Source organism: Girardinichthys multiradiatus, chromosome 20, assembly GCF_021462225.1.
Source record: "Girardinichthys multiradiatus isolate DD_20200921_A chromosome 20, DD_fGirMul_XY1, whole genome shotgun sequence".
Taxonomy (NCBI): domain Eukaryota; kingdom Metazoa; phylum Chordata; class Actinopteri; order Cyprinodontiformes; family Goodeidae; genus Girardinichthys; species Girardinichthys multiradiatus.
The window spans coordinates 8,799,552-8,820,054 of NC_061812.1; the positions used below are offsets into that span (position 1 = coordinate 8,799,552).

General features: G+C 40.4%; 1 protein-coding gene across 3 annotated transcripts; it reads left to right on the forward strand.

Moving 5' to 3' along the window:
* Positions 1 to 2,904: 2,904 nt before the first annotated feature.
* LOC124856420 (potassium voltage-gated channel subfamily A member 10) lies at positions 2,905 to 19,964 on the forward strand. 3 transcript variants are annotated; one of them, XM_047346810.1, is made up of 3 exons: positions 2,905 to 3,376; positions 3,588 to 3,679; positions 16,482 to 19,964. In XM_047346810.1, exon 3 carries the CDS (start codon positions 16,639 to 16,641, stop codon positions 18,328 to 18,330), a length of 1,692 nt encoding a protein of 563 aa, XP_047202766.1. In that variant the 5' UTR covers positions 2,905 to 3,376; positions 3,588 to 3,679; positions 16,482 to 16,638; the 3' UTR covers positions 18,331 to 19,964. The 3 variants fall into 3 exon arrangements, with proteins under 3 accessions (XP_047202766.1, XP_047202764.1, XP_047202765.1); XM_047346808.1 differs by lacking the exons at positions 2,905 to 3,376; positions 3,588 to 3,679 and adding an exon at positions 5,865 to 5,976; XM_047346809.1 differs by lacking the exons at positions 2,905 to 3,376; positions 3,588 to 3,679 and adding an exon at positions 15,045 to 15,601.
* Positions 19,965 to 20,503: the final 539 nt, after the last annotated feature.

Below are 20,503 nucleotides of genomic sequence, written 5' to 3' on the forward strand. Positions count from 1 at the left end.
TTTTACACACATCAGACTCTTTGCCCAATAATATGATCTTATAATAAAAAGACTCAATCTTGATTCTTTAGTTGTAGCGGAGCGTAATGTAAAATATGTAAATAATAATGGTTTTATCAAGGCTGACTCAGAGTTCCAGTGTTTACAATCATAGGGAATTAGTGAATGGTTTGTTGGGGTTTTGTTGAGCTGCTAACGTTTAACAACCCTAAAAGCACAGTGTTTGGTGTCAGCGGCCTAAATGTAGGTGGCAGCTGTTTGCTTTTTAAAAAACAAATGACTTAGATGATTGTTTTAGGTTTCTTTCAAACAGCATTAGATTTTGGACCTATTATTAAAGGCCAGTATTTTGCATTCTGCCTGTACCTGAATGTATGAATCATCATGTAAGAAACTGGAGCTACACGACTGCTGACGTAAAAGGTTTCCAGGGTGGAGCTTTTTTGTCAGGCACTGGAAATGAGGCGATTAACCAGCTTGCCTTCTTTCATTATTAATATTTTATCAAAGACAGTAATTGCCTTTAAACTACATAAGCAAAGACTTAAGACCCTAATATGATTTAGTCTTGATCTTGTGTTACTGAGTGACATTGTTGCATGTATTAAAAAATGAGTTCAGAGTAAAGTGTTAATGTTTCTTCCGAATGTTATATAGGAACAAAGGCAGCAGCAACACATGCAGCACAACAACTGCAACAAAGGCCAACAATGTTCCTCTGGATAAGCTGATACCTAGTACTTAGAGTTGAATACCTGCCTGTCTGTCCCCAGCAGCACGGCAGCGACTAGGGCTTTTTAGCACATCGGAGACACACACGCTGAGGTATCCAGTTTCTGCACATACCAATGCCTAGAGGCTGAACAAAGCAACCAGAGACCTCATGAGAATTTAGCCCCTGCATTTGGTGCAGAAATATTTTATAAGCAAAGAAGAAATGCTGTTCCAGGAGATTGTATTAGCGCGTAAGAACTGCATGATGGGTGTTGTGTGGGTTTCAGAGCTGCACCCCACTGATAAGGCCCATAGTTGTCCCTAAGATAAAGGCTTAATGATGGACATAACAATGATTTAGTTCACACTGCTTGCATTTTAATGTATGGTGTTGGAATTATGAATCTGAGAATATTATTTAATATTAATATTTTATCAAATAATATTTTGGTCTGTCAAGGGTTGTCCTGTGAATACCAGCCCAGTAAGGCGATGGTATCAGGACAAAATAGAAAGGTGTGAGATGAGCTCTGACATTATTGAACAGCATAAACTCTGCACATATATGGAATTAATTCACACAATTTCTTAAAATACAAGAATTTATTAACAAAAATAAGTCAACTCAAAGTCAAACATATTTCAATTAAACTCTTCACCATACTAAAACAATCCTACTAGGTGCGTTCACTCTGTGAACAAAAGGGTTAGCTCCGGAGCTGTAGCTGGGTGGCCCGTCCTGTCCGCTGACCACACGGGTTAACACGGTGATGGGGTCTCTGCTGTCTTCCTTCCAGACTGGGAGACTGCGTCTTTGCAGGGATTTCTCTCGAACACCGTTTGCTTCTGCAGGGCTCGAAGAGAAAGTCAGCAATGCTTGTACCTTAATTTCCCCTCTTTATGAATGAAATTACCGGGTACACAAACAGTGCTTCACTCATACTTAACTTATGCATATGATCGTGTGATCGCGGTCCCACTAGAGGCCATGTGGAAAGAGAGCGGATGTAGCAACAGCTGTGCTTTTATGTGGGTAGTGGCGTCACAGGAAGTCCGCAGTTATCCCGTTTCCTGCCTGTCCCGGAAGAAGGTTAATGCACTTTATTTTGAAAAGTTCCAGAAGAGTTCGTACCGGAGTTTAATGTTGAAATCCATGGCTGGGTCCCAACAATGGTAAGGTTCAGAGGTAAATGTCCGTAAACATGCTTGCCAAACAAACTAAGATAAATAGAAAAAATGCTGCTAACTCCTGAATTCTTATTTGCAGAACTCTATCTGCAGATAGTAAAGTATCCACTTGTTTTCTTTTCCCTGAATTTGATTGGTTCTGTTTTAATAGTTCTTTGCATTTCTGGCTGAATAATTACTACCACTTCATGAGTATTTTAGGAAACCAAGCCTTAATTTCAGCATTGTGGTTGGAAACAGAAATATATATTAATTATGCAGATTTTGTTAGAGAATATGATCTAATAAACAACATCACATGTCAGAAACAAATCTGTGGGGAAGTTTTTGGACTGTGGGAAAAAGCCAGGGAGAGAGAGAGAACCCAAACTGCATAAAGAGAGTGTTGGTCAACAATCAGCCCAGATTTTTGTAGATTCTTGGTCTTATTTTATCGTTATGGGGTCAAGCTATTGCAGTTAGTGGAGAATCCAGCCCATTATAGAATGCCCTTCATTTTGTTGTTAGCTATACAAAAAAGAGTGATCTGGTTGTAATTAACAAGTGATATTTTAGGGTATCACCCTAGGAGAAAAATAAGTTCAGCATATTTAAAACATGATCAACTGATATGATTTTTTTTTTTACGTAAAACATCTTTCTGCTTTTATAAAAAGGTTTACTGTTATCACATAAATATTTGTTGAAATATTTCAGTTTAGAGTTAAGCTGTGGAAATAATAGACACAATATACCACTGGCACAACTACATGGTGCATGACTGAAACCAGATTAAGGCTATTACAAGTGAAGGTGTTTGAAAACTCAATTCCCCCCCAGGTACATTCTGTCAGTTAAGCCCCAGTGACTTTCAGTATACACTGCACGAACAATAGAAAGGGCAGAGAGGTGAAAACATAGAGAAAAGCTGGCACATGACCAGTGAATCCTACACACAACTGTGAAATATGATAGAGAGCCAAACAAGAGAACCTGGCAGGGAGACAGATCCGTTTAGAACTTTACCAGCAATGAGAAAAATGAGCCCCATGCTGCACAAACGTAGGCTGCCTTTCTTGTTCATCACCCTGGTGAAGGACAGATGACTCCTAATCAGCAGCTGGAGAGAACATCCACAGTATCACCTACCGTCTTGACATTATCATTATTGAGTTGTGACATTGTTATAACCCAAGGTGCTGTGAAGCACACTAATAAGACAATGGCAGCCATGTGCACTGATAGGACTTGTTTTTTTGTTTTGTTTGTATGTTCACTGAGACTAATCTAAGTGACTGGAATCTTGTTGTGGTGAAAAACATCTGTCCCGTCTGTGGCGTGTGTAACTGTAACTGTCCTGCCTCCTGCCAAAATGTCTCATTTTAAAGAGATTTGCCACCGCTCCTTAAGACTCTGCTATCGACTGGTCACTGAATTAATCTGAGAGGATGGGTGAGCAGCTGCAGCTAAGCTTCTGTCACTGCTGCACAATAAGGTAAATGTTTTCTTTGTTTTATACTGAGAAAGCAATACAAGTACATGTGGTATTGTTGATTCCACTGTTTTTATTGATGTGAGCATTCCCAATGTTGTCTTGTATTTACAGCTTAACAAAGTATTGTTTTATTTGACCTTCAAAATGTAAACCAACTAAGATTACCTAGTCATTTCTTCGTTGTTGTGATGTTTTGTTTGTTTTGTAACAGGGCGAAAGGATATACCTAAACGAGGCTGGTTGGAACTTGAGAGGGTTTGGATAAACGTAACACCTGCAACCATGGAACATCCCCGTCTAGTGGTAAAAAAATACTGTTAAACTGTGGCTTGTATGAGACATTCATCACGGCTGCATGGTTCTAGGCTGGAAGACAGTTTTTTTTAGCTAATCACGAAAAATACCATTCAAAATTGTGAACTAGATTGTGTGATATATTTCTGAAAGTGGTATTAATTTAATGAGTTTGAACAGCTGGATTTGCTGTGTCATATGTTTCAGCAGCACTTTCTGCTTTTTGGTTTGTCGTGAATGCTCAACGCCCTCTGCAATATCAAGCCCAGATTAGCATTTGTCTTTCGCTTAGTTAGGAGCAAAACAAGGCAGACATTTCAGTTAAGTCTGTATGATTTTGTTTACGGTATATGACCATGTGGATGACCTGCAGGGCTGATTTCCTGTGTTATATAATCTCCTTAGTGAAGTCGTCTCTAACACAGGCAGCTCCATCAGTGACACACCAGATTGTCAGACCATAATTAAGGTACTATACTTATAAGAATCAGAACATGTTTATTTGTAGTCATTTCAGATTCATTGATAATTTGGCTAGATGCTTGCTGTCTTTGCTGCAGTGATTAAGCCAGTTTCACATTTGATTGAAGCCAAAGAGAAGAAGACAGAGAGTTTCTTCGTACTCACCTGGAATCTAAATCAGACCTTATAAAAATGTACTTTTGCCATTATTTTTTACATTTACTTTTTAACCACACTGAACCAACACTCACCGGCTACTGTTCTAGGAACACCTTTGCAATAGCTTGTAAACACAACCAGTTACTCAGCCAATAACATAGCAGCAGATACATCTATTTACATCTACAGGCATCTACATCTACAGGCATCTAGACTTAGTGAAGATGACCTGTTTAAGTTCAAACTGAGCATCAGAAACAATGTAAGAGGTCAGGAGAATGAGCAGAATGGCTGGAGATGATAGAAAGGGAACAGTAACTCAAATTTCAACCAAGGTATAAAGAATAACATCTCTGAATGCACAACATATTGAATCTTACTCCAGAAGACCATGCTGGTGCTACTTTTTTTTTAAATTGTTGCCTGGTCCAATGAGTGTGGATTTCACCTGTAGGAGTTTTCATACATTTTTGGATTTGATGCTTAATTTATGAAAACAAATATCAGAAATAATGTATGTTGGTTGTTCAGTTTAAATCTTGTCCAACCTGTCAAAACCATGGATGTTCACTGTGTGATACTCCAGAATAAGTCTGCTGCAGTGAAAGAATCAGCTGTAATCCCCTCAAAGGCAGAATTGTGGGAAAACAGGTCCAGTAATGAAACCCAGGCTTTCCTATCCCATACAACACTATCTAACTCATTCCAGGGGATATCAAGGAGTTCCTATAGGCCCCGGCTGGAAGGAACATCAAGATCGAGAGCAACATGAACTGGGTGACAGCAGAGGGCGGGAGACTAGGCCGCCAGTTTTACTTCACACCTTTAGATCCTTGAAGTTGGATATCTCTTAAATTAATAGTTCTTAGCATACTTACTTTCAAACTAACATCACATTGTACATCTCTCAAATTAACTATATAGTTGGTTTTGGTTTTACATTTTATATTAAAAACAAATAAATTTTTTCCTTTTAATGCCATGCAGGTTTAAATCCCAATTCTTTGATTAAGCTTTATTTGGTGTTTTCAGCAAAAATGGTATTATATATATATTTTTTAGTTTGCTTTTTAAATTTTACTGCCATGCTTACTCATTTGCAATTCTGTGGCAAATTATGTTGCAATTATGTGGCAAATGAGCTAAGTGTGGTTAATGTTTTATGTGTACTTTCATTCAATTGATTACAGGTTTTGCTTTTGCTTTCTAAGGTAAATCAAATAATTAGGACTGCTTGAATAAACTAGCACTATTTAAAATACACAATGTTTTCTTTTAGAGAGAAATTATTGGTTAGTAAATTATTTTCAAGACAAATGTAAAACCTTTTTTGTAAATCCCCATCATCCAATTATCTGTCACTCCCAGATCTAAACATCAGTCCTGAACTTGGATCCCCTCATTTTAGTTTTAGGGATTCAAAAGTCATGTTTAAAAAGTTTGAGATGTATGTTTCTTCTTCCCACAATGATAGAATAATAAGACAATGATGACACAACTGCATTCTTATTTGTCTATTTATTTTAATTTATTTTATTATTTATTTATTTTCACCAGGAACAGAGCAAATGACAAACAAGAAAACTAGAGATCGTTAAAGGAAAATTGTGACCAGCCTGCTATGTTGCAACAACGATTCCTGAAAGGTTGCAGTGAATTCCCGTGTGCTGTACGCATGATGTTAGGTAACACACTATTACTGAGCCAACAATGCTCCCAGAGAGAGAACATGTTTTTTTTATGATCCCACAGGGTGTTTACCTTGTTACGTTAATTTGAAGATTCCGTTTCTGTTTAGGGAATATGGCCTTTGCTTTATGGTGATACTAAGGAGGAAAGAGAAATAGAAAGGGCAGAAAAAATGGAGCAAAGGTCTGAACTACTGTGTAATGTGTTATCTGCCAAACTGGGACTCTTTGAATTAAGTTTGCAGATGGCTTGGGTTTGAGAGAAAGAACAGAGTAGAGACACAAAGAGAACAAAGAAGCACTGATCCAGGAGTACTTTCTATGGGAAGGAAAAGTAAATGTTAATGGATGTAGCTCCTTTAGTCGTTTCATCTAGAAAGAAAGAACAGATAAACTCAGAGCCAGTTTTCAAGGTTAGAGTCTGAAAGAGACCACATAGAGTTAGTCACAGTAAAAGCTCAGTCAGTAGCCATGTCTAGGAGAGAGAAAGGGTTTAACACTGAAAGACAGGGCCAAGTGTATCATCGGTACAGGGTGAGCATTAAGTTGTTGCCAGCAGAAGCTTGGACAATGCCCCTCTCCAGAAAGGTGTCACAGGTAGACACAGAGCCAGGCCAGGCGTAACTTCTAGGAAGAGAAAAGAGAGAGAACATAAAGTTAGAAGCTGAAATAACAGCAAATAATGCAGAATTCTAGAGATGATAAGTGTTTAAATTCAATAAAATTTCCTTCTCTTGTTTTGCAACTACGATGCAATACACTTTATTATTCTCTGGTTAACTTGAGATCATTCCTGCTTTCCTGATCGATTTCTGTTTTATGTTTTAACTCAAGCATTTAATATAAAACAGAGATATCAATATTGTATTTTTGAGATAATAGAAAGGTGACAATAGTATCTCCCTTCCAAAAGATCCAAATATTTTTTGTAATTTAATGTGAAACTAAGTCTTCTTTATACCTCTTTATGGCCTCAAGTCCACAGACAGCTTAATCCATAGTTAGTACTATAGTTACTTTTGGAAGATTCAAATGAATGTACCTTCTAGTTTTTTAACACTATCTGTTGAGCTGTGCGGCTTTGTTTTAATACCAAAGTTCTTAAGATTTTCCTGACCCAACGAGCTATGTAATTTGCAATGAAGAGAACCCCTGGAGCAATATATAGGATTACTAGACTGGAATAACCAGTTGCTTTTACAGCAGCTATAAGATTACAAGTCTGGAATATCTAATCCGTGCTACATTACATGCACTTTTAAAACCTGTCATCCTTAATAGATGAGCATATGGGCTTTTGAGATAGAATTACCCAGATCATGTACATAGGGTGAGTAGTTTAGCTTTTAGCCATTTCCAACCATCTGAGGGCTAGTTTTAAATCAGTTTTCTGATAAAATTACTCCTCTTTTGAGACTCTAGGCAGCTTTTGCAGAAAGAAATCTGCCATAACATTATGATGAGTTGTTTGAGTAGCACTGGACTTTTTTCTTTCCCACATCTGCACATTCGCCTTGCAGATACATGTTTAAAAACATTTTGTTTTGTTGTATTAGTTTTTTTGTGTGTGGTATCTGTGGAAATACTCTGCTGCATGCAAGGAAGTTTTAGATATAGTCGGCTGTATACAGATAACCAAACTATTAGTTTTATAGTCAAACTGATCACTAATTTTAAAAATATTTTTGTATAAACTCATATTAACAGCGCCTCATAAAGTATTCACACCCCTTGAACGTTTTCAAGCTTTTGTCACATTACAGCCAGAAGCTTTAATGTATTCTTTTGGGATTTTAAATGTTAACCAACAGAACATAGCACATAGCTGTAAAATGGATGGAAAAGGATACATGGCTTATTCATATGAAGAGATTTTTTTGAGGCGTTAGTGGCCCTCATTCACAATAATCAGACAGAAAATGGACAGAAAGAGAAGGAGATCAAACCACAGACAGCTGTAGGCCAATTAGCCTCTCTATATGAGGTGAATCTTCTACCACTATTTCACAAAATACTTCCTGGCGTCTAATTTATTTATAAATCTGAAAAGTATGGTTTGCACATTCAATTAAATTCAGTTTATTCATATAGCTCCAATTCACAACAAATGTCGTCTCAAGGCACTTCACAAACGTCAAGTACATACATTCCAATTAATCCTAACCGTGGAACAGTGCAGTCAGATTCAGTTATTTATTCAAATTGGATAAAACATTTTTATATCTAAGGAAACCCAGCAGATTGCATCCAGTCAGTGACTTGCAGCATTCCCTCCTCCCAGATGAGCATGTAGAGACAGTGGACAGTCATTGGCGTTGACTTTGCAGCAATCCCTCATACTGAGCATGCATGTAGCAACAGCGGAGAGGAAAAACTCCCTTTTAACAGGAAGAAACCTCCAGCAGAACCAGGCTCAGTGTGAGCGGCCATCTGCCACGACCGACTGGGGGTTCGAGAGAACAGAGCAGGGACACAAAAAGAACACAGAAGCACTGATCCAGGAGTCCTTTCTATGGGAAGGAAAAGTAAATGTTAATGGATGTAGCTCCTTTAGTTGTTTCACCTAGAAAGAAAGAACAGATAAACTAGGAGCCAGTTTTCAAGGTTAGAATCTGAAAGAGAGCACATAGAGTTAATCACAGTAAAAGCTCAGTCAATTGCCATGTCTAGGAGAGAGAAAGAGTTAAAAACTCAAATACAGGGCCATGTGGATCATCTGTAGAAGGTGAGCATTAAGTTGTTGCCAGCAGAAGCTTGGACGATGCACCTTCTCCAGAAAGGTGTCACAAGTAGACACAGAGTCTGGCCATGCGTAGAAAGAGAAATGTATAGTATTCAGCTTCCTCAGGGAAAACTATGTAGACACACTTTTTGTTGCAATCAAGTCATCACAGTTGCAACTTTTGGGGTATGTCTAACAACTTCATACATCTAGGAACTGGTATTTTGGCTATTCGTCTTTGCAAATTAGAAGCATCTATGAACATAAATTTTCAAGTCTTTCCACATGTTCTTAATTTTTTTTTGACTGTGAACTAATAATGCTGCAAAGCAGCTTAAACCATGAATTTAAAGTGGCTAATACATACTTTATTTACAAAGTTGAGAGCATGTGAACCCAACTTCGGTTTAATTAGAATATGGTTACCTGTTTTGGAAAGACAATGCACTTACTGCATGGCATTAAACAGACAACTACCCTTTCCTATTCCTACCATGAATTCAAACATACTGTAATTAGGGCACCTTATTATTTCTGCTCAAAGTCAGAGAAAGCCATGTCAGAGTGACTGAGGAGCCACATGTGCCTCCTGAGCAGCAGTCTAACCCCTGATTAAAAAGATTCTGCAGACCACTCCTTCCACAGCTGAAAGAAAAAGGATTTCAGATGTTTATCTAAAAGTTCCCAGATACCTGTCTGACATCCGTAGGAAGAAGCCACAGACACACAGCCCCACAACCACCTAAGCTCAAAGGATCCCCTGAAATTCAGTTTTCAACAGACCCCGTGAAACCCTGATATCATAATATTGCCCCTGGTTGTAGTCCCGACCCTGGCAACCGGTGCTGCATGTCTTCATCCCACTCACTGTGTGCCTACTTTCAAATAACAAAAAATAAAAGGGACATTAATCTTTCAAAAAAAATTACAATATAACAAGACATTCAAAATCAAACCCAGTGATGCATCTGTGGGGATTTATTTCTGAGTCTGCAGCTCTGCAGAGTCTTTCAGAGCTTTGGTATGCTTTAGTGGGCTTCCAGATAACTGATCTGTTTTCAACCTTGAATCCTCACAACATGTCTAAAAACATTTCAGTCCTTTGATCTCTTTGTTTCCCCTGGGGACTGAAATCAGAATCAGAATCAGCTTTATTGCCAAGTTCGTGCATACAAACAAGGAATTTGACTCCGGTACACTTTGCTCTTTTGTTCTGTTTTTGCATTACAGAATATACAAATTTACAATTTACAATTTACAATGTACAATATACACATATCTAATAGAAAAGGTGCATTTGCAACATCTGTATGCTGTTGTTTGGCACTCTATTGAATGTTCATCAGAGAAACAGCCTGGGGGAAGAAACTGTCTCTGTGGCGGCTGGTTTTAGTGAACAGTGCTCTGTAGCGGCGGCCTGAAGGTAAAACTCTAAACAGTTTATGTGCAGGGTGTGTGAGGTCTGCAGAGATTTTGGCAGCTCTTTTCTTGACCCTAGACCTGTATAAGTCCTGGATGGAGGGAAGGTCAGCTCTGATTATTCTCTCTGCAGTCCTGATTATTTGTTGTAGTCTGGACCTGTCCTGTTTTGTGGATGAGCCTAACCACACTGAGATGGATGAAGACAGGACAGATTGAATGATGGCAGTGTAGAAGATGACCAACAGCTCCTGTGGAAGGTTGAACTTCTTGAGTTGCCTCAGGAAGTACAGTCTCTGCTGGGTCTTCTTTCGAACGGTGTCTATGTGCGAAGACCATCTCAGGTCCTCAGAGATGGTGGTTCCTAAGTACCTGAAGTGGTCCACAGCCGATACAGTGTTGTTGAGGATGGTGAGGGGGGTGTATGGGGGTGGTGTTCTCCGAACGTCCACCACCATTTCCACAGTCTTGAGTGGGTTCAGTTCAAGGTAGTTCTGACCGCACCAGTGTACCAGCCGATCCACCTGCTGTCTGTATGCAGACTCATCACCATCCTGGATCAGTCCAATGACAGTGGTGTCATCTGCAAACTTAAGGAGTTTCACGGACGAGTCCGATGAGGTGCAGTCATTTGTGTACAGAGAGGAGTGGGGATAGAACACACCCCTGGGGGGCACCAGTACTTATTGATCTGGATCGGGAGAAGATGCTCCCCAGTCTCACCTGCTGCTGTCGGTCCGTCAGGAAGCTGTTGATCCACTGACAGGTGGAGTCTGGGACGTTGAGCTGGGTGAACTTCTGGTGGAGGATGTCTGGTATGATGGTGTCGAAGGCCGAGCTGAAGTCTACAAACAGGATCCTGGCGTACGTCCCTGGACGGTCGAGGTGTTGCAGGATGTAGTGTAGACCTAAGTTAACAGCATCATCTGCCGACCTGTTTGCTCGGTAAGCAAATTGCAGGGGGTCCAGCAGGGGGGCTGTGATGTCTTTCAGGTGCTTCAGCACCAGCCGCTCAAAGGATTTCATGACCACAGACGTCAAGGCTACAGGCCTGTAGTCATTTAATCCTAGGATGGTGGGTTTCTTGTGAACCGGGGTGATGGTGGATCGTTTGAGGCAGGAGGGGACCTCACATTTCTCCAGTGACTTGTTGAAGATCCTTGTGAAGATCGGAGCAAGTTGATGTGTGCAGGCTTTCAGACATTATGGGGAGACGTTATCAGGTCCTCCAGCTTTCTTTGTTTTCATGCGCTGAAAGAGCCTGTTTACCTCTTCCTTGGAGATCTTTAGTGCAGGCAGAGGATCTGATGGTGGTGGGTTGGTTGCTTTATGGGAGGAATTTGTTCCTGAATGGGATGTAGAGGGGATGATTTGAGGTGTGAATGGCTTCTTGTCATGTCTGCAGTAGAAGCCATTCAGACGGTTGGACAGGAGACGACTCTGTTCAGGATGGGTGGGGGGGCTCCTAAAGGCAGTCAGGTTTCTCAGACCAGTCCATACAGCTGAAGTGTCACCAGTAGAAAGGCTGTTCTTAAGCTTCTCACTGTAGCTTCTCTTGGCTGCTTTGATCTCCTTTGTTAGTCTGTTCCTGGCCTGCTTGTACCGCGCCCAATCTCCACTGCTGTGAGGTTCTTCCTTGTCCATCCGCAGATTCCTGAGGTGTGGAGTAAACCATGACTTATTGTTCCCAAAGGTGCAGAAGGTCTTGGTCTGCACACACATGTCCTCACAGAAACTGATGTATGATGTCACCACATCAGTTAGTTGGTTTAGGTCAGTGGCTGAGGTTTCAAAAACAGTCCAGTCTGTGCATTCAAAGCAGGCCTGTAGCATCTGCTTTGATTCCTCAGTCCACTTCTTAACAGTGTGAACCACGGGTCTGGAAGCTCTTACTTAGTCTTTGTCTGTAGGTTGGGATGAGGTGGATTAGATAATGATCCAAAAAACCCAGAGCAGCCCTGGTAACAGCATGATATGAGTCCTTTAAAGCTGTGTAACAATGGTCCAGTGTGTTTTTGTCTCTGGTGGGACACTTAATATGCTGTCTGTATTTGGGGAGTTCATTTGAGAGGTTTGCGCTGTTAAAATCTCCCAGTATTATGATGAAAGAGTCCATGTATTTTTTCTCCAGGTCTGTAATCAGCTCAGCGAGATGTTTTTCCGCTGCAGAAGTGCAGCCATGCGGTGGAAAATATGAGCCAATTATTATAAACGAGGAAAACTCTCTCGGTGAATAAAACGGCTTACAGATTATGGAAAATGACTCCAGATCCGGGCTACATGTTTTTCTCAGCACTTTTACGTCTCTGCACCAACTTTCATTTATATAAAAGCAGATTCCGCCTCCTCGCTTCTTCCCTGATAGCTCCGTGCTGCGATCCGCTCTGAGCAGCTGGAAGTCCGGCATCAGCAGTGCGCGGTCCGGGATGTTTTCACTCAGCCATGTCTCGGTGAAGCAGAGAACCGCTGATCCGCGGAGGTCCATGTTTTTACCGGTGAGGAGAAGCAGCTCGTCCATCTTGTTGTTGAGAGAGCGGACATTTGCCAGGTGGATTGAAGGCAGTGGTGTGCGAAGTCCTCTTTTGCGGAGTTTTATCAGCGCGCCAGCACGCTTTCCCCTCCGCCGTTTTCAGCGCAGTATCCCGTATAGCGCTGCAGCTCCGCTTGCCAGAAGCTCAGTGAACCTTGGATCAATGAAAGATGGTGAAAAAAACCCAAGAGAGGACTCTGATGTTGAGAAGTTCCTCTCTACTGAATGACACCACAGAACTGTGGCTCGAAAAACATAAAAACATACAAAATACAAAAACAAAGAGAGAGCGAAGCTCCGAGACTGCCATTGTCGGCGCCATCTTGCCAGGGAAGCTCTTCCACTCTAAATAGAAACCAAAGTAATAAAAACTTTTTTTATTATATGAATCATTACAGGCTGATGGTGGCGCAGTTGGAAGCACTGTTTCCTTGTTGCAAGAAGGTCCTGGGTTCCTGGCCGGAGGCCTTTCTGCATGGAGTTTGCATGTTCTCGCCGTGCATGCGTGGGTTCTCACTGGGTACTCCGGCTTCCTCCCACAGTCCAAAGACATACCTGTTAGGTTAATTGGTCTCTCTAAATTGCACATAGGTGTGTGAATGAGTGTGTGCATGGTTGTTTGTGTGTTGCCCTGCGATGGACTGGCAACCTGTCCAGGATGTACCCTGCCTCCGCCCATAGACTGCTGGAGATAGCCACCAGCTTCCCTGCGACCCACTACGTATAGAAAATGACTGACTGACTAAATAGTAGATATGGTACAGATATGTACCGCAGATATGGTACAGATATGTACCATCTTAAAAATAGGATTCATAAACATATGGCACATAAATATGAACACAGGAGGTTCCCTATCATTTCAAAATAATTCTGAAATACTTACTAAACATTCTCATGTTTAAAAGAGCTAAATTACTTTTAAATATTCAGCTAGGGATCAGTATAGTTTTCTCCTCTGTTCCAGAAAGATCTGTATTTTTCTTTTCTTCAATGTTAAAGTTTAAATTTTCCTCTCCTGGGCAGAGGTCACTGTTTGAACCAGATGCGACTCGAAGTTAAACTTCTGTGAAGGTGTGCTGAAGGTGTTTTTACCTATGCAGCAGCAGTGTAGTTCACAAATAAGCCTGCTGATAGAGAATTGCTTTGTCAACACAGATTGTTTATCGGTAAGGTGATAGTGTCATCAGGAAGGGCAGAAGAATGGATAATGGATAGGGGGCTACATGAAAGGGTGGAGGGAGGGACGTTAATCCCTCTTTTACGCTGTCAGTTCCCCTGAGACAAGTCACAATGCAGTAACTGCAGTCTACGTCATCCTGGAGTTCATATCTAATCTATAAACCTTCCCCTTTTCCATATTTATTGTCACAAATCATTTTGCAGGGAAGAGGATCGATTATTTACTCTTAGTCTGACTCGTGTAGTCTGTGATCCCAACCCCCCTCACTGTCCATCTTCCTGCTGTTGCTTCCTCTCTCTTTGGATGTAGCAAATTTGAAGTGTTTAAATGATCGGTCATGCCTCGACTGACTGTGTTCTCAATGACGTGCAGGGCAATGTAGAAGCTTATAAAAAGGCCTCTACATGTGAAGGATGTTGAGTCAGCAGTAAGTGCTTGTCTAAGCACATGCACATCCCGGCATCTTTTCATGTGCATGGGCTTTCCAATATCAGTGCCTTTAGCAGAAAGTTGAAATATATATTCAAGGATGTATGATGTTACCGTGGGAGCCCATGATGAGGTGATAGTGTATGGTGATGGATTGGAAAAAGCATAGACTGTGAAGTTTTATGTGACCTTCAAGCCATGTGACTGAGTGCGCCTGCAGTGGTCCTGCTTGTACTGCAGTGTTACAGGGGACCAGCAGACAGCCAGCTGCAGGCTGTACCAGGACAGATGCTGAGATGCAATCCAGCATTAAGGCAGCAGTTTTTTAGTCAGATAACACAATATTCAACCTGTCCTACCAACGTGGTCATCCTTGCAAAACACTGTGAGGTAAACTTCAATTAAAGGTTTTAATCCTTGATAGAACTTTAGATTAAAAAGAAGCATAGCATTCTAAATAAGGGGATTTACATTTTTAATAGTTGAATGGACCTTTATTAATCTGACAAACCTTCTGACAATCTGAAGCTCAAATAAAAACAGCAGTGACCTTGTTAACCTTTTAAGCAAATCTGAACATTAAAAATGACTTCTAAATGCATTGTAACCTAAAGTAAAAGTGTGCATAGTTTTTATGTAACAAACTGGACCTTGTACTGGCTTACAAAATAAATGGAAGATTAGGATTTGTGTGGCTAGTTTAGAAGAAACTACTGAGTAAGTTCACATGTCAGATGAAATAAGAGTTTGTGCCAAGTCAGGATAAATCAAAACATAAGGTGAAGTCCTCAGGCAGACATATGTTGTTGCAGGTATTGACAAGCAGTGTAAAAGGGGAAGAAATAGTTTAATCCCCAAAGGTGAGGATGGACTGGATGATCCTGCAAGTGGATGCTTAGTCTGCAGGAAAGAGGCAAGCAAGTAGGACCCACACTCCCTTTCCCTCATCAAACAGCGATTGGCTCCTTTTACAGTAAATCCCCTATCACAGAGCTTACCTATAATGTCCCCGCTGACGAAGGAGGGATCAGCCAGAACAAAGCCAGGTGACCCTCACATTTGATGTACATTCTGATACCTTTGTGGTGTGTTATTTTTTATCTGTTTTATTGTGTGTTTGTAAAGGTGAGAGAACAGTTGTGTATGTTTGTGAGGGTGTATTTAACATCTCTGGTTTCGCACATGGTGTTAAATTACTCAGTGGGGCTTTAATACAGCTAGACACACTCTTGATTGGAAGTTTGGATGAGAGAGTGTGAGGGACGTAAGTGGGGAACAGAGTGGAGCTGGTAGGCAGGACAGAAAGGGCACTGAAACTTCTGCAGAGCCGGAGACACGGGTGAGTCCTTACTGCATGCATGCTGTGCCACTTTGACTCTCAAGTCTTATGTTTATGTCTCCTTATAGTGAGAACTGTTTTTGTTAGTGCTAGCTCAGTGTCAGATAAAAACAGCTGAATAACATCTGATTTTAAAGTCTTTTTTAATACATAAATGTTTCTGAAATCTAAGGATGTCAATCCTTACTTCTTAGTTCTTGGTAATTTCCTTTATTTTCTCGCTTGAACTCAATCATCCTTTGTCACAAACGTGGGACAATTAACTCACATATTTTTGTATCAGCTACATGATTCCCTTACATAAGATTCAACCCTATACCCTTAACTGTCATGTTATCTGCTAAGCTGAGAATGGAAAAAGAGCCATGAGAATCTCCTTGAAGGGCCCTCGGTGTCAAGTGCATTGCAGCATTATGGTGTATGTTAGGATTTTGTTACCTGTTTAAACCTGACTAAAGGAAAGATAAACAGCCACATAAACTGTAAAACTGATAAACTATCCTCAACATAGGAGGGATTGTGATGGACAAGACAAATTAGGCTTAAAAAACTTAAAATCTGATATTAATATATAAGGAAAGAAAGATGTGTCTCATGAATTGGTTTATGGTATCAATCATATATGGATAATCAGCTGTTGTGCCAGAATAAATTGTTTTACTACACATAATCAGCAATAATGCCTCATATGCTGCATGTAAGCACTTTCATGCCTGATCTTGCAGAGTTTGAGTTTTTGTTTAGGTCATAGAAAAGAAACTGATGTGAACAAATTTACTGTATGTGCAGAGTATCAGATGGCAGGTTTCTGCTGATGCAAACAGCAACTGACTGCAATTACAAAGAATTTAATATGTCTCTTTCCCACACTATTTTGCAGATTAACCAAAAGCTTAAATCCAAAATTAGTGTCCAGCAGTCTGAATGGTAACCAGGAGGACAGAGGTTCCGGCAGGATCTTCAGCGTGGCATTGGTTGAGGTGCCTCCTCTGTCCTTGGAACCAGATTGACCATCATACCTTGCATCAAAGCAGGCAATGGAGGTGCCACTTGTTAATTTTGAAAACATGGACGATGTCGGCATCAACCTAGGTGACCCAAACGACTCGGGTTATCCGACCTCACCCACTTCAGAGGCTCCTGATCAGGATCTGTTGGCCCACCGGCTGGCTTCTCCTCACCAGTCACCCTGCAGGGGACGGCGCCAACGTCAGTCTGGTCAAGATGGGTTGTCACCCTCCACTCCTCCAACTCTTACCTCCAAGGCAAACTCCAGCAGTGGCAGTCTGATCTCCAATCTGAAGCTCCTGGCCAACAGTGAATCTCCTACTGATAGCGTCTTCAGTAAAATGCTAAAGGACTATTATGAAAATGAAGATCTGTTTGAAAAGCACTGCTTCGAAGAAAAAGATGAGAAAGTTGTCATCAATGTTTCAGGCTTGAAGTTTGAAACCCAACTCAGCACCCTGAGTAAGTTTCCAGAGACACTGCTGGGTGATCCTATGAAGCGGATACACTACTTTGACCCGATGAGAAACGAGTATTTTTTTGATAGAAATCGTCCATCGTTTGACGGGATACTCTACTACTACCAGTCAGGAGGGAGAATCCGCAGACCAGCCAATGTTCCCTTAGATATTTTTGCTAATGAAATTGTTTTCTATGAGTTGGGTCATGAAGCAATGGAGCAGTTTCGTGAAGATGAAGGGTTTATCAAAGAACCTGAGGTACTCTTACCCACAAATGAATTGAAGCGGCAGTTCTGGCTCCTGTTCGAGTACCCTGAGAGCTCCAGTGCGGCCAGATGTGTAGCTCTGGTCTCTGTCCTTGTCATTGTCATTTCAATCTTTATTTTCTGTCTGGAGACTCTTCCAGAGTTCAGGGAGGACAGTGATTTTCCTCCAGGTTTCATCCAAATGATCAATGGTACTCAAGACAATTCTGCTTCTCACCCTGCCCCTAAAACTGTGTGGACACATCTCACAGACCCATTTTTCATTGTGGAGACTATTTGCATCATATGGTTCTGCTTTGAGCTTGGTGTCCGTTTTGTGGTGTGTCCCAGTAAAAGTGATTTCTTCAGTAACATCATGAATATTATTGACATTGTGTCTATATTTCCTTACTTTGTCACCCTGGGAACTGAGCTGGCCGCAACGCCCGAAGATGATATGAACGCAGGTCAGAACATGTCATTGGCAATTCTGAGAATCATTCGACTTGTGAGAGTCTTCAGAATTTTTAAGCTCTCCCGACACTCAAAGGGTCTTCAGATTTTGGGTCAGACCCTAAAAGCGAGCATGAGGGAACTAGGGCTGCTAATCTTCTTCCTATTCATAGGAGTCATCCTTTTTTCAAGTTCCATCTACTTTGCAGAAGTGGATGAGCCTCAAACACAGTTTGTAAGCATTCCTGACGGTTTCTGGTGGGCTGTGGTGACCATGACCACTGTCGGATACGGAGACATGTGCCCCATCACCATGGGAGGCAAAATGGTCGGCACCCTCTGTGCCATTGCTGGTGTCCTGACCATTGCCTTGCCAGTCCCTGTCATCGTCTCCAACTTTAACTATTTCTACCACCGTGAGACCGAACAGGATGAGAAACAAGTGATGGATGCAGCTGCAGAAGCTGCCCTGAAAATGTCAGCTGCTAACAAATGTGGAAGTACACTTTCACTCAACAAGAGGAACGGCACCTGGCAAAATGACAAAAATGGGATGCATTGAGAAAGATAAGTAATTTTTGTTAATGCTAGGGGGCAGATAAATGGACATAAAAAAATCAAACATATCGGTTTGTAAGGCACACTCAGTGCATCCGTTCATATTTTGTATTTGAAACACGTGCAGATAATTACAGTATTATTAGGCACCATGCGGCGAAACAGCCAATACACCAACTGTCTGTCTGCATGTAGATGTGTCAAAGTGCAATTAACATAACTCAGCAACTACTGCTTCAGTAACTCTGAGAATACACAGTGCAGTGAGGAAAAAGATGTGATTTCTACAACACACCAACATTTCACCTAAAAAACTGTTGATTGATCATACATTAGTAGCGTAGGTTTGTCCCTCAGATGAAGACAAATCAAGTAATCCGAGCTCACATAGTTCCTTATTAGTCTACACTTTATCATACTCAGCAAAATCAAGACAGGCCTTGGAAACATGTTAAAAGGCGGGCAAGTGGGTGCAGTGTAAAATAGGACACTGGGGTACACATTGTCTTCTCAGCAGATCTATAGGTGCAAATGTAAAGCCAGCAGCACCTCTCCATGTAACAATATCTGTGTGATAAATAGCTGGCGGAGTAGCATGTCTGCCATCTATCTTGTAGATAACCTGCAAAGTTAAAAATAAACCTGCTTAATCTTCACTATACATGCATAAGTTTGCATGTTGCAGTTTTAGTGATCAAAAACACATATGACCTTTTTATCTATATGATTTGATACTAAGCTCCAATGAACATGGTTTTGGCTGTAACGGAGACCTCTCAACACATGTTATTCAACGGTAAATTTACCCTTTAAAATTGCATCACTTCATTGCACTGAAAGCATTTTTTCTGCATATGTCTTAAGCACTTTAGGAGCTTTATATCATCCATTGTTTGCAGACAGTATGTATTTGTGTATTTGTGATCAGACTAAAGAATTAGGACAAAGACAAACAATTACACTTTTTTATTTTTTTTATAAAACATTTATTTTTTTCATTTGCCTTCTTTATTGCATGGCATTGTGGCTGAAATGAAGTTTACTTTCCATGATGATATCTGAACATTTGATACATTTGATGTGCATTCAGACTGAATTTATCATGGAATTTTAAACTTATAGTAAGTAACATTATATTTGACAAAAGATGGGGAGACATACAGAGATAATGAGCTAACTGGAGTTGTGAAATGATAACAAATAATGACTTGTAATTTGCATAAGAAAAACATGAATTGGAACTATTTATGCATGAAACATTTCCGTCAATGAAAATGTACTGTATGTGAGTATCTTGTTCATATAAATATGTCTTGTACTGAAATGTCAGTGAATGTAATTGTAACTCAGTCAATGCCTTTATAATAATCCTTCAAAATGCAATATGGAGACGCATTGGTCTCAAAGAAGAATGTTGTGTTTTTCACCCACTGAAAAACTGTACCTTGAAAATATAATGCAATAAGGTGACATAAGTAGGTCACTTCAGTAATCAGCACTTTACTATGTTACAAAGCACTGAATATGTGAAGACTGTTACTGTAAGTGTCAACATTGTACAGTACACAGTGTCATAATTTGCTATGTTTTATTTATCCAGCAAAGAGTGCCTTTCATTAAACATATACCCAAACTGCATCACGTTTCCCTTGGTTGAATTTTTCATTCTGGGACGAAATGTGCGCAGTATTAAGCTGATTTAGGAGGTTAAACTTCACTTTTCCTTAAGTTTATTTATAAAAGTGATGAATGAAAGTGTGTCATTTTTTGGCTTCAGGCCTGCACACTCATTAACGCCTCATGTGGGCTTGTTATTAACACCTTCTCGCTGGTTTTTCGCATTGCTGATATCATGATGAAAATCATATGACAAGACTGGAGAAAAGCATGGTTGTTTTTTTTCTGTATTGGTATAAATATCCAATACTGTGGTGAAAATAGTAGGCTGGAGGAGCAGATGTTTGTTTGAGCTCTAAAAAGCCTGTTAGCTAATGAAGAAAGGAAAAGGAGCCTGGGTAAAAATAGATGGAATTAAAAAAAATGAATTACAAATTCATGCAGATGCAAAACTGATGCAATGCCTATGATATTCATTACAATCGTAGAACAAAACTCCATATAATTAGTTTACATGTTCTGTTGGCTAAACTCCCCACTAAACAAGGAAATTACAGGGG